General features: G+C 42.4%; 1 protein-coding gene across 7 annotated transcripts in view; it reads left to right on the forward strand.

The window, feature by feature from the left end:
- The first annotated feature begins 9,639 nt into the window (after positions 1-9,639).
- The window catches only part of EPHA7 (EPH receptor A7), a 209,428-nt gene continuing 206,882 nt past the window's right edge, over positions 9,640-12,185 (forward strand). For 6 of the 7 annotated variants that reach the window (XM_068985277.1, XM_068985272.1, XM_068985273.1 and 3 more), the window contains exon 1: positions 9,655-9,751. In XM_068985277.1, coding sequence (XP_068841378.1) covers positions 9,655-9,751 — 97 coding nt within the window. Of the gene's footprint in view, positions 9,752-12,185 lie in introns of all 7 variants that reach the window. The other variant, XM_068985278.1, reaches the window with a different exon arrangement.

Below are 12,185 nucleotides of genomic sequence, written 5' to 3' on the forward strand. Positions count from 1 at the left end.
GTTCCTTTGGCTCCTTTCATTTTCTTCCAGCCCCTTAGGTCATGCCTTGCCTACCATGGGTTCAGCAAACAATGCACACAATGAGATGCAGAGAGGAAACTGATGCTGTGAGCAGGATCAGCAATACAATCAGATATTAGATCCCAGAGACTGAGGACCCCTGGACTAGAAAACATTCTAATCATTAAGGAAACTTTATAGTCTGGGCTCTGGATGAGGAAGAAAAAGACATCTCTGAGGGAATCCCAGATGGCACAGAAGGAAAGAATCTGCCTGCCAATGCAGGAGGCACAGGAAACTTGGGTTGGATCCCTGGTTGGGTAAGATCAATTGGAAGAGGAAATGGCAACCCACTCCAGTATTCCTGCCTGGAAAGTACCATGGACAGAAGAGCCTGGAGGATTGCAGTCCATGTGGTCTCAAAGAGTTGGAAACAACTGAGTGAGCGTGCATATGCACAGGGACCGACTATTTGTCCTCCCCAAATTCATATGTTGAAATCATAACCTCTAAGGTGATGTTCTTAAGAGGTGGGACTTTTGGGCAGTGATTAGGTCATGAAGGCAGAGCCCTTATGAACGAGTGCCCTTGTAAAAGAGGCCTAAGAGAGCCCCCTTGCCCCTTCTGATGTGTGAGAACACAGCAAATAGATGACTATCTATTAATCAGAAAGTAGGCCCTCATCAGACACCAAGTCTGCATGTACCTTGATCTTGACTTCTCAGCATCTAAAACTGAGAAGCGAATTTCTGTTGTTTATACGCCATTGAGGCTATGGTACTTGTTATAGCAGTCCAAATAAGACAGCCTGGGATTCAGCCAGCCAGTGTCTGATTACAAGTGCAAAGGGTATAGCAAACTAGAGGAAGGGGTGGAGGCTGGGGAAGGGGGACATTTTGTTGTAACTAGGGTGATAAGTGAAGTTTGAGTCAGGAGTAACATTAAGGAAATGATATCTAAAAAAACACCACATGTTCATCTCCACAGGGCCTGAAAATGTGTTTGTGAAAAATCAATATTCTTTTGTGATTAAAAACCAAAATCACATTTAACAAAATTGACACCAGGTAAATATGTCCTTAACATGACCAAAAGAACATATATATATTTGTATATACAAGTATATATTTGTATATACAAGTATACAATATGTGTATATATACAAATATACACATATTTGTATATGTATGTGTGTGTATGTATATATATAAGTGTGTATATATCTCAAAACCCCAAAGCTAGCAAGGATCCACCATCACCAAAATATGCCCTGATCTCACCATGAACAACAGTCAGCAAATACTACAAATGGGTGGATTACATCAAGACCTACATGAAATAGACAATTTAATAACACTATAACTGATAAAAGAAATCCCTGTAAATTGGTTAAAGACATAAAAGATTCATACTGTAACCCTAAATAAATAAGATACTGTGAAAAAATAACCAGAAATTAGAAAAACAAAACAAGATAAAAAACAATTTCTAAAACTAAAAAAAAACAAGCCATGGAAATTAGAATTCTATTGGATGGAATAAGTAGCAGATTAATTAGAGCTGAAGAGAGAAAAGATAAACAGATAGAAAATAAAAACAGGGCAAATACTATGAATCAAAGGGGTGACTATAGAGCAAATTTTTAAAATATTATATTTTGAGATACTTGAATACATAGAACTATAATATTCGTCCTAAATTTGTGACTGCTCCCCCACCTTTTTCATTCAGTATCTTTCACCATCCTGTTGTGTAGCCTTGGGAACAAGTGTAATCGATTGAATCACAGCTGTTATGCTCTAAAAAGGATACGCTATGCTATGCTAAGTCACTTCAGTCATGTCCGACTCTGTGAGACCCCATAGACGGCAGCCCATCAGGCTTCCCTGTCCCTGGGATTCTCCAGGCAAGAATACTGGAGTGGGTTGCCATTTCCTTCTCCAATGCATAAAAGTGAAGAGTGAAAGTGAAGTCGCTCAGTTGTATCCGACTCATAGCGACCCCATGGACTGCAGCCTACCAGGCTCCTCCATCCATAGGATTTTCCAGGCAAGAGTACTGGAGTAGGGTGCCATTGCCTTCTCCAGCATATAACTACCATTTAAAACGTGATGCTCTAATGGACAGTTTCCCATATTGTACTTATTATAGTATACCTTTATTCAAACTTAGAAGGTGATTGTTCCTCAAAATTTAACTCAAAGTTACCATGTAAATATATGATAAATTGTTAAAATAAAGACAGATGTGATTGTATAGAAACATTAAATCCATGTTGAGATTTGAAAGAACTCTCATAAGGGGTCTTGTCCTTCTTTATCGGAATGCAGGGTAAATTTCCTTTCCCTGTACTTGTGAGGTAGATAAAGATGGTTTTGCCTTTTCTGATTATCATCTATCCTTAAATGAGGCAAATTTCTGTCATGTTTTTTACATCTTTAGTTTTACACAGTTTGCCACCAGAGCTTGTTGCATAAAAGACTGCCAAGAGAGTGACTATCAGATATTAAAATACTTAATTAAACTGAGATTGACCTCAGTTGTTTCATCAATCTAAAATCAACCAGAGAGTGTGTCAGCTTAACTTTGTAGCTTTAGCTAAAGCAAATGCATCTATATAACCAAACAATGATAAGAATATACTCACAGAATCTTGAGATGGAGTATGAATGTTCATTTTTTTTTAATCTGATCTGAGTGCAGAAAGGGGAGAAGAAAAGACCTTTGGACAAGCCAGATGATGATCCTTATTGTGGCATTGGATCACTTTGCAATTTATGGTTAAAAGTGTGACTATGTAGACATCATCATTGTTCTCATGGCTGAAATCAACACTGAGTAAAATTGGCTAGTTACCTATATCTCTAAACATATGATCTTTCTGTTTCTAAAAGGAAACATGAATCACAAAGGAATCCTGATGGTATTAGGTCTTGAGAGTATTGGGCTATGCTTTATTCATCTGAAGATGACCCCTGTGGCCTTTCTAAATATTTAATACCTAAAAATACTATTTTAATCAAGGTCTCTGTCAATATTCTTTTACTGAAATATTATGCATTTTAGATTGTGAATCTGTAATCTATTTGATCCACATCATCAAGGAAAAGTATATAGTCACTTGTCTATTTTAATTTGCTCAGTTCAACTGAAAGGGAAATCTAGCATCTCCTTCTTGAGATTTTCTTTTCTCCACAATTGTCTAAGAACTTCTAGAAGTACAGTCAGTTCAAAGGGATCATATTTCTTCCCAATGATTCATTTGTTCAGTCCACTAGTGTCTTCATTTTCCTTACTGCCACACTGTATAACATTTGAAATCTAGCTTTACACAGAATTACTGCAGTGAAACCTTGCTCTGCACTCAACATTTGAGCTCTAATGGTATGTCTCTTTTAGTCCACACTTAGATAATTAGGACAAACATCATACCTGGGTGGCTAGGTTCAGAGAGCTTCTGAGCCTCAGGCATGTGGGTTCACCCAGCAAATTTTAAGCCCAGAATTTTCATTCCCCTCTCAATGAGGACTTCTTTGAGGTATTTAGGTGTATTTACTTCTCAGTCAGAGCTTTTCTAATATTTTAGAGCTGCTAATATTGTTGAAATTCAAATGGGACTGCATTAGGGACTTAAGACACTTTTCCTCTTAGAAATTTGCCCACTTTCTCCACATAGAATACACTGTGGGCCTAGTTAAGCAGTAGTAGAAGGCAACCAGAGAAGGTGATGGCACTCCACTCCAGCACTCTTGCCTGGAAAATCTCAGGGGTGGAGGAGCCTGGTGGGCTGTGGCCCATGGGGTTGCTAAGAGTCTGACATGACTGAGCGACTTCACTTTCACTTTTCACTTTCATGCATTGGAGAAGGAAATGGCAGCCCACTGCAATGTTCTTGCCTGGAGAATCCCAGGGACAGGGGAGCCTGGTGGGCTGCCATCTATGGGGTCACACAGAGTCAGACACGACTGAAGTGACTTAGCAGCAGCAGCAGAAGGCAACACCTTTGGCAGTGTACAGAATTCCACACTTGAAAGTGTTAGTCGCTCAGTCGTATCTGACTTTTTGCCCACTAGGCTCCTCTCCATGCAATTCTCCAGGCAAGAACACTGGAGTGGGTTGCTATTTCCTTCTCCAGGGGATCTTCTCGATCCAGGGATTGAACCCAGTTCTCTTAGCATTACAGGAGAAGTCTTTACTGTCTGAACTAGCAGGGGAGCACACTTAGTGGGAAAAGTACCCACAGCTTTATAATTTTACAGCTAGGGCACACTATTTCTAAATTCTTTTCCCTGTAACATAGAAATACTATTTCTAAATTACTTTGATGCATAATATTACTATAGTTCAGACCTCTTCTTAGATCTCCTTGAGATCATACAGGCAAATTTTGACAAAATTTCATTTTCAGTATTAACCATGGCAGAAGACCATGGGTAGAAGTGGCCTATAAAATGTTCCTCAAGCAAGAGAGTCCTGGAAATATCACAGGATCCTTAAAAGCAGTTCTATCAAGTCCAAGGGAACACTCAATCCCAGCCTGGCCATGTTTTGAGGGTGAAAGACTTTAGGAGTAAAGTGGGTAGAAAGCAAGAGAGTATCTGAGGTGTATCTGGAGACTGAGAGTTCCTCAGATGTTTGGTTTAAAAGAATCGGAGAGAGCTTTTCTGCAATATAATTCACCTTCTAAGGTGCTGGGAGGGATTGGGGGCAGGAGGAGAAGGGGACGACAGAGGGTAAGATGGCTGGATGGCATCACTGACTCGATGGACATGAATCTGAGTGAACTCCGGGAGTTAGTGATGGACAGGGAGGCCTGGCGTGCTGCAATTCATGGGGTCGCAAAGAGTCGGACACAACTGAGCGACTGAACTGAACTGAACTGAAGGTGCCTTCAGAATCTATTCAGTTAAATATGGCCTGAACAGTTTGAAATAGGTTATATAACATCTCACAAAATTTTACAAGCCCTTTAGTACACTGGTATAGGTACAGAGTATAAGAAACAAAAGTGTCAAAGGAACAAGTATGTATTTATTATATATATACACATATATAAAGTTATACACACACACACATATATACACATATACATAATTATATATGTAAATAATTTTATAATTACCTCATCCTTATTCAGTGCAGGCTTGGTTATTCAGGACACCCAGAGATCCTGATGCCCCCTGGTGGTCACTGAATTACCACAGATCTCCTTGACATCTGAAAATCCACTGGGTTTGAAGAGCTAAAAAGTTGCAAGATGAAAAACCATGTAAGCATGTAGAAGTAATTTACATAATTTAAGCTAGTTCTTCCTCTCAGTGCTGGTGATTTATGGAATAGAGAACTATAAGTAATGGACGAGCCTCCTCCAGCAAAACCAAATTTGGAAAAAAAATTCTTAAGCACAAATGGGCATGTGTTAAGTGAATTTGAATCTAATATGTCACAATTCTCTGCTATGTTTACTAATTCTTTTAATAATAATCAAATAATTAAAGTTATTTTATTTAACACTTTTGAATATTTTAAGTTATCAGAAAATTTCAGAGTGACACCTCAGCAATATTTAATTGGACTTATAATTCTGATAAACCATATTTTTATTTGTTAAGCTCTCTTGAATTAACTCAGTAATTGCAGTTAAAGAATTATAATTTTAATCTTCTAAGTGTTACCAATTTATCCAACCATGCAAAAGTGAATGAACTTTTATAAAGGTACAAAATATAGCCTTGACTTCTGATTTCTGACCTCTGACTTCTTATACTACTAGATAAATCTGAAAATCTGAAGAATAAGTAAAATCACTGCTATTTATGAGCTTAGCCTATGTACATTTTTTACACTGGACTACAAGTAAATATTTTATATATACTACATAAATCATGCTAACGTAAACATGTAAGTGATTTTCCTGCACAGTGGAAAGATTGTTTACATTTAGACTGAAATCACAAATAGAGAACCCAATTTTCTGTAATATCTATTAACTGAGACATAATTCTTTCTTTTTTTTCTATTTATAATCAGTTTCTTCTGTACAGGACCTTTTCTAATTCAGTTTAAATTACCCCTTTTCTGTGATGAACTTGCATTTCCACATTTACCAGCTGTGAATGCATTTAGACAGTAAGTGCAAAACTAGTAGGTTCAGAAACAGCCCTTTGATTTTGTTGTCACTGTTAACTAGTTTGGCAGCCTTGGATTTGTAACTAAAGTCTCAGGTTTTTCCTTTCCCCTCTGAAGGCCTGTTTACTACACACACACACACACATACATACACAAAGGCTTTTATTTGAAAATTTATGGAACTTATTCCCTGAAGTCATTAGAATTTACTCCTAAGTGACTATTCCTCTCTTAAAATTGGAAAATATCTCCCAGAAATAAACAGTGAGGTAAATATTAGTGTTGAAGCAAGTTAAATGAAGATAATAGCTGTACCCTCATTTGGAATGTTTCCTGAATTTGTACATTTATTTTCATATATGTACAGTTACATGTAATTATCAGTAATCAGATAATAACAGTGCATAAATATTGGGCATATTTTCTTTGTATCTGAAAACAGGCATTTGTCATCTTTCTGCTATACAGTTTAGATGTTTCAAAAGAGGGTTTATAAATGTAATATTAAAGTTTTAGTCTCTTTTTTCCAAAGTTATCTAAATATAAGCAGGGTATTCTATTAGCTGCATTTCCCAACAAATATATAAAAAACAATTTTTCTAGAATTTCTGCTTTGGCTCACATGTGTTGGTTATATATATGCCATTTGGTATTGTTCAGGAAAATGATTTCTAATACATTTTATAAACATACATACATGTGCTTCTCTAAAATTTGCCTTAGCAATAATATGCACAAATAGATAAGATGCTAAAATAAACCATTTTAAAAGTGATATAAAGGAATTAACTATTTTGTTATTTTAAAATAAGTTTTGTGAACTGATTATTTTTTTATTTCAATGGCTTCATGTACAAAGAGGTTTATAGACTTTGCTGTTAGTCAGAGTCTATTGCTAATTTATATATTGTTTCTATATATTAAAATATATCCTGTATAAAACAGTATAACAATCATCCTTTCCTTGACTAAGTCACTTACTTTACGTTAAATTCCATGACTTTTTCATCACTGTACCTAGATACAAAAGAAAGAAGGTTGGTAAACCTAAAAAGGAGTATCATTGTGCAACTCTGCAAGCAAAACTGTCAGTAGTCTGGCACGTGTGCATTTAACGCGAAGTCTCTTGTCTCTAAAAATAAAAGCAAGGCTGAACATGCCTCTATGTCTGATAGAGAGAAGGGACACAATAAGGAGATTCCTTATACCACCTACACTCATCAGAGTGAAGGATGTTACTTCTTTGGTTTCCTGGTCTAATGGAAAGGTATTTGTATTCACATCACTGAGTATTAGTCATTCAATAGATGAAAGGAATATTTTAAACTTTAAAGGCTACCTTGGTGTCATTCTAAGAAGTGGGGATGAGACCCTGGGGAAAGTGTTGAAATTCTGGAGAATTATTTTAACTATTAGAAGTGGTTTAATATCTGTGAGTATGTGAGATTAACAGTTTTATTGCCTATGTGTGGGGATCTACATTCTTAGTTCTAGTGTTTTACCTTACAATTTTTACTCCTTAAAGCACCCGTTTGTGTAAACAGTGCTTAATCTCTGTAACAAGTGCACTCTACATCTTTTTGTCTAGTTTCAAGATTATTCTATTAAGCGGTTTACATTTTCCATGCATCTTCTAAAGGGCACTAAAGATGCTTTTAGTTATAATTTTTTAAATGTTTAATAGGGGTAATGGCTAGGAACAAGTAATATTTAAGAAATAAACTAGAGACCCAAAGATAGGTTAGAGGAGGAGGAAATCTCATTTCTCTTTTCTTCGTAATTGTACTAGGCAAGTAAAAACTTCAGGAGACAATTTTTCATAAAATACAATTTTAAAATCTAGGGATCTGTCATCTCTGAAAAGTCTTTGCTATAAATACCAAACAATTCAATTTACTTTACATATCCAGATAAAAAAGATAGGAAAAGTTTGGAATCTTAGACGAGGTCAAACTTTTTGCCTCTCTTAAATACAGGTAAATCATGAATGACAGAATTTTTTTTTTTTTTTAAGGGAGGATATATATATATATAGGACAGGAAGAAAATGAAGCTCCTCTTAGATATGTGATCAAGTTACTAGGCTTGACCTTCGGATTTGATGATTTGGCAATTAAGGTTTTTAAGTTCTTCATCTTATTGTATTACTCATCTTTTGAATTGCAAAGTGTCTGAAACTACCTAACGGGAATGGGATTCTAGGCAGTCGTCCTCAATATTTCAGTTAGACGAAATCAACCGGCGATGTTGGTGACACTTTTTATTCTTAGTTTGCCTTTGAAAGGTAATTATTGACTAATTATTCAAAAGTACTCAATATGTGCGAAAGAGGTCTTGCTCTTAATTTAAATTAATTGGATGCATGGTAACATTCTTTAAAATTAAATGTAATTTATGCAGCGAAATGGAAAACGATCAAAGTGTGGGGGGGTTCCAGGAAAATCTCGGAAAATGATACGCATGTAAGAAAAACGTTTCGGAACCTTCAGAAGTTTCTCTTGCAGTGTTCTATTTAGTCCTACCAACTATCGGTAAACGATAGGGCGGGGGTGAGGGGGCCACATAAAACAAAAGACTTCCTTTCTCCACTCCCCTTTCCTCTGGCTCTCTTGCCAGAGCTAGTTGCAAACTCTTGGAAACATTGTTTGAATATAATACATTTGAGTACTTCTATTCTACCAGAGATTGTGCTGGGTGGTGCCTAAAGCTAACTGTCTTTGGAGTAACAGAAAAGAATAGTAACCCTTCAAGAAAGAAAAAGAACAAAGTTACCCAACCCGCGGAGGTTGTGAGTAACAACAAAGTGAAAGCCACTTTACTTAAAGGCACAGCTCATTTCACTGTCCCGGCTCCGTGCTTGGTAGCTGAGAGAGCTTGCATCGCTCTGGTTTCTAAACAAGCGCGAGGAGCACTAGTATAAACGCGACTGTAAATTAGGAGGGTTATTTTAGGATTGATTTTGCTCCGCGAAAGCTGCGATTGCTAAAAGCCAAGCGCCCACAGCAGCACGCACCTCGGCTGCCATCCACGTCCTCCTCGGAGCATCCAGAGCCAGCCGAGAGCTCAGAACCTGGAGGGAATTCTGTATCCGCAACCTGACTCCGCTTGCCGCCGATTGGCCCGCGCCCCTAACCCAACCCCCAAGGTTGGGGCGGCCGTTTCGCTGGGACCCGCCCCTAAGCCCTGGGAATCGCCGCCTGGGAGGCCGGCTACGCCTGCCACTCAACCCGAGTGGCGGAGGCTCTCGGCTCGGAGCCCCGCCCCCTCCCCCCTAATTGATATTATTGGAGTGTGGAGCAAGCGGCCGGTCTGCAGTCGGAGACTTGCAGGCAGCAAACACAGTGTGAACGAAAGGAGGGGGGAAAATTTTTTAAAAGCTAAACGTGGAGCAGCCAGCCGGAGATCGAGAAGGGGAATCAATGCGTGGGGCGCAATAAAAAATAAAAAGCCCATATACTTCGGAGCAAACAGCATTTAAAAAGCTACGGCTCAACTGAAACCTAAGATAAAACCTGCTCATGCACCATGGTTTTTCAAACTCGGCACCCTTCATGGATTATTTTATGCTACATCTGGCTGCTCCACTTTGCACACACCGGAGAAGCGCAGGCTGCAAAGGAAGGTAAGGTGATGGGAAAGCAAAGTTTGTTCTGACTTATTTATTTAGCTGTCTACCTGCAAGAGCCGGCTGGTCCGCGGGGCTGCCGGCCGCGCCTCCGGCGCCCGGCGACCCTCCCCCGCCGGCTCCCCGCCCCCTCACCGCTCCGGCCGCTCCAGGCTGGCCGGTGGCTAGCGGGGCTCTCTGAGCCGCCTGCAGCCCCGCGCCCAGGGCCGTTAGCCCGACGAGAGTGGGATTTCTGGCGCAGACTGTCCAGAGGGCGTGAGCATCAAAGGAAGGCGGAGGGGGGGGGGTGGGGGCTCGGGGGTGTGGGAACCGCCGACGAGCTCGTTCTCCCGGAGCCGGGGCAGGTCAGATCTCTTCCTCTAGCCCTCTGCTTTTCCTCCTCTCGCCGTTCGTCTCATTGGGATTAAGCTGTGGCCAGAGTTGGTCCGAGACCGGGGAGTGCAGCTTCTAGAACCCTGGCCAGCCCGCCGACGAACGGCTGGAGCCTTCCCTGAGGGGCCGTGACTTGTGTGAGCTCTGAACGCTCGGGTTACTAATGAAGTGCTCACTGCGTCGGAGGAGCAGGCGGGGGCCTGCGGTTGGCGCTCGGACGCCGGCGCGGAACAATAACGCCGCGGAGGTGAAGCAGCGGACGGCGCGCTTCCCGCGCCCCGCCGGCCTGAGACATCTCCATTCAGCGCGCGCAGCGCAGGTCCCGGCGGCCGCGGGGATAGTGGCAGCCCAGCGGGCTCGGCCCGGCCAGGGGCGGGCGGTGGGAGTAGGGGGCAAGGGGAGGGGGATAAAAGGAGGGCTTGGACTGTGCAGTTGATAAAAAGATGCCGCTTGGGCGACCAGAAGTCCTCAAACCTCTGCCCCCACAGTTCTGCAGTTAAGGAAAACGAGTGATCGAACCTTGCGAAAGACATGGACCCTGGGGGCTAATTCTGGTTCACGAGAGCAAGCTTCTTTGGGGCAGCTAGATACTCCTGTATATGGCCTTTTCCTTTCGTCTTCTCCTTTGAACCATTGACAGAAGGTAAAAATACCTTTCGGTGCCTGTAGTTGGAGCTGGGGAAAAATAAATCCTGTCAATGGAAACGTCTTCTGAGCAGTGTCACAATCTACCCACCCCCCTCCGTATCGTGCAGGCTGTATGTCTAAAGCTGATTTCCCGATATTGAAAAGCAGAATACTAATAATTACTTGTCCCTAAAGTGTGGAGGATGGAGAAATCTGTTACCAGATATAGGTCTGGGTCGGGAGTTGATACGCATCGGTACTCGCTTCATCTATGTCTGAAAACTTCCTGACTTAGTGCTTTTTATGATTCTCTTCATGGGGCCTTCTTCGGTCACTGAAACCTCTCCCCCCACCCCCGCAACCAAACGCCATGACCTACTCTTTGATCCAGCCTGACCTTCTGACCCCAGTTTCCACATCTGGAACCTGTGTTGATGCTGAACCCATTCAGAGCAAACCTTAACTTCCAGCTGTCGGTTTCCTTCTTGCAGATGAACACACATCTGCTAGAAACACACATCCATACACACCAAAACCCACATTTCTACTCGCGTGACATCAGAGAATAGGGGCATTGAATCCTGCAAACTTATATTGATTGCTTCGGAATCTCGGGACCCGAGGAAAAGTTTGCACCGCCGGGGCGAAACCCCGCGCGCGAGCTAGCGCAGACCCGGGCTGGAGTTTGAGCTATAAATAACTGCATCACTAGGGGGAGAGGTTCCTGCAGTCAGAATGGCTTGCTCGCCCGCGTTTCTCTTCTGGCTGCGAAATACGTGGAGAGGATTCTGATTCTAGGAGGCCGAATTCTTTACGTGCAGAAGTGAGCTGTTTAAAAGGTGGGCGGGGGTGGCGAATACGCTCCGCTTCTCGGTGGCGACTCACTTGGCGAGTCGCGGCGGTCAAGGGCTGCCGTTTGGGGAGCGAGCGAGCCCTGAGGCGACGCCGGGGCACCCAGGGGTGAGCGCCAGGGAGCGCCTGGAGCAGGTGCCTAGCTCTCTGGAGCGGATGGGAATGATTAGAGAAAGATGAGGGCCCTCCTTTCCCCACTTTTCCCGCACATGTTCTCTCGGGGAGGTCGGTTCTCGCTACTGGGAGCGCGCATATAAGTCAGTCTAACGCTTGGAGGCGAAGTGCAGCCGTTGTATTTCCTCTCCTTTAATGCCGCTGCCGCGGCCCCCTCTGAGAAGACGCTTCCCGATAGCCTCTCTTCTCCTCCCGGCTCCCTCTGGAGTTAGGGCGCCACCGGTTCCCTGGAGTGCCCAGGTCTGGCGGAGGCGTAATGGATGCTCCGCGCTGCAGGCGCGCCCGTCTGGCAGCCCCCGCCCCGCCCCGCCGACTGCCCCGCCCCGGCTCTCGTTGCCCGCACGGCCGGGTGCCGGCTCCACCGGCGCGCCCGGCATCTCGCTCCTCACCCACACCCCCCGCATCC

This window comes from Capricornis sumatraensis, chromosome 13, assembly GCF_032405125.1.
Source record: "Capricornis sumatraensis isolate serow.1 chromosome 13, serow.2, whole genome shotgun sequence".
Taxonomy (NCBI): domain Eukaryota; kingdom Metazoa; phylum Chordata; class Mammalia; order Artiodactyla; family Bovidae; genus Capricornis; species Capricornis sumatraensis.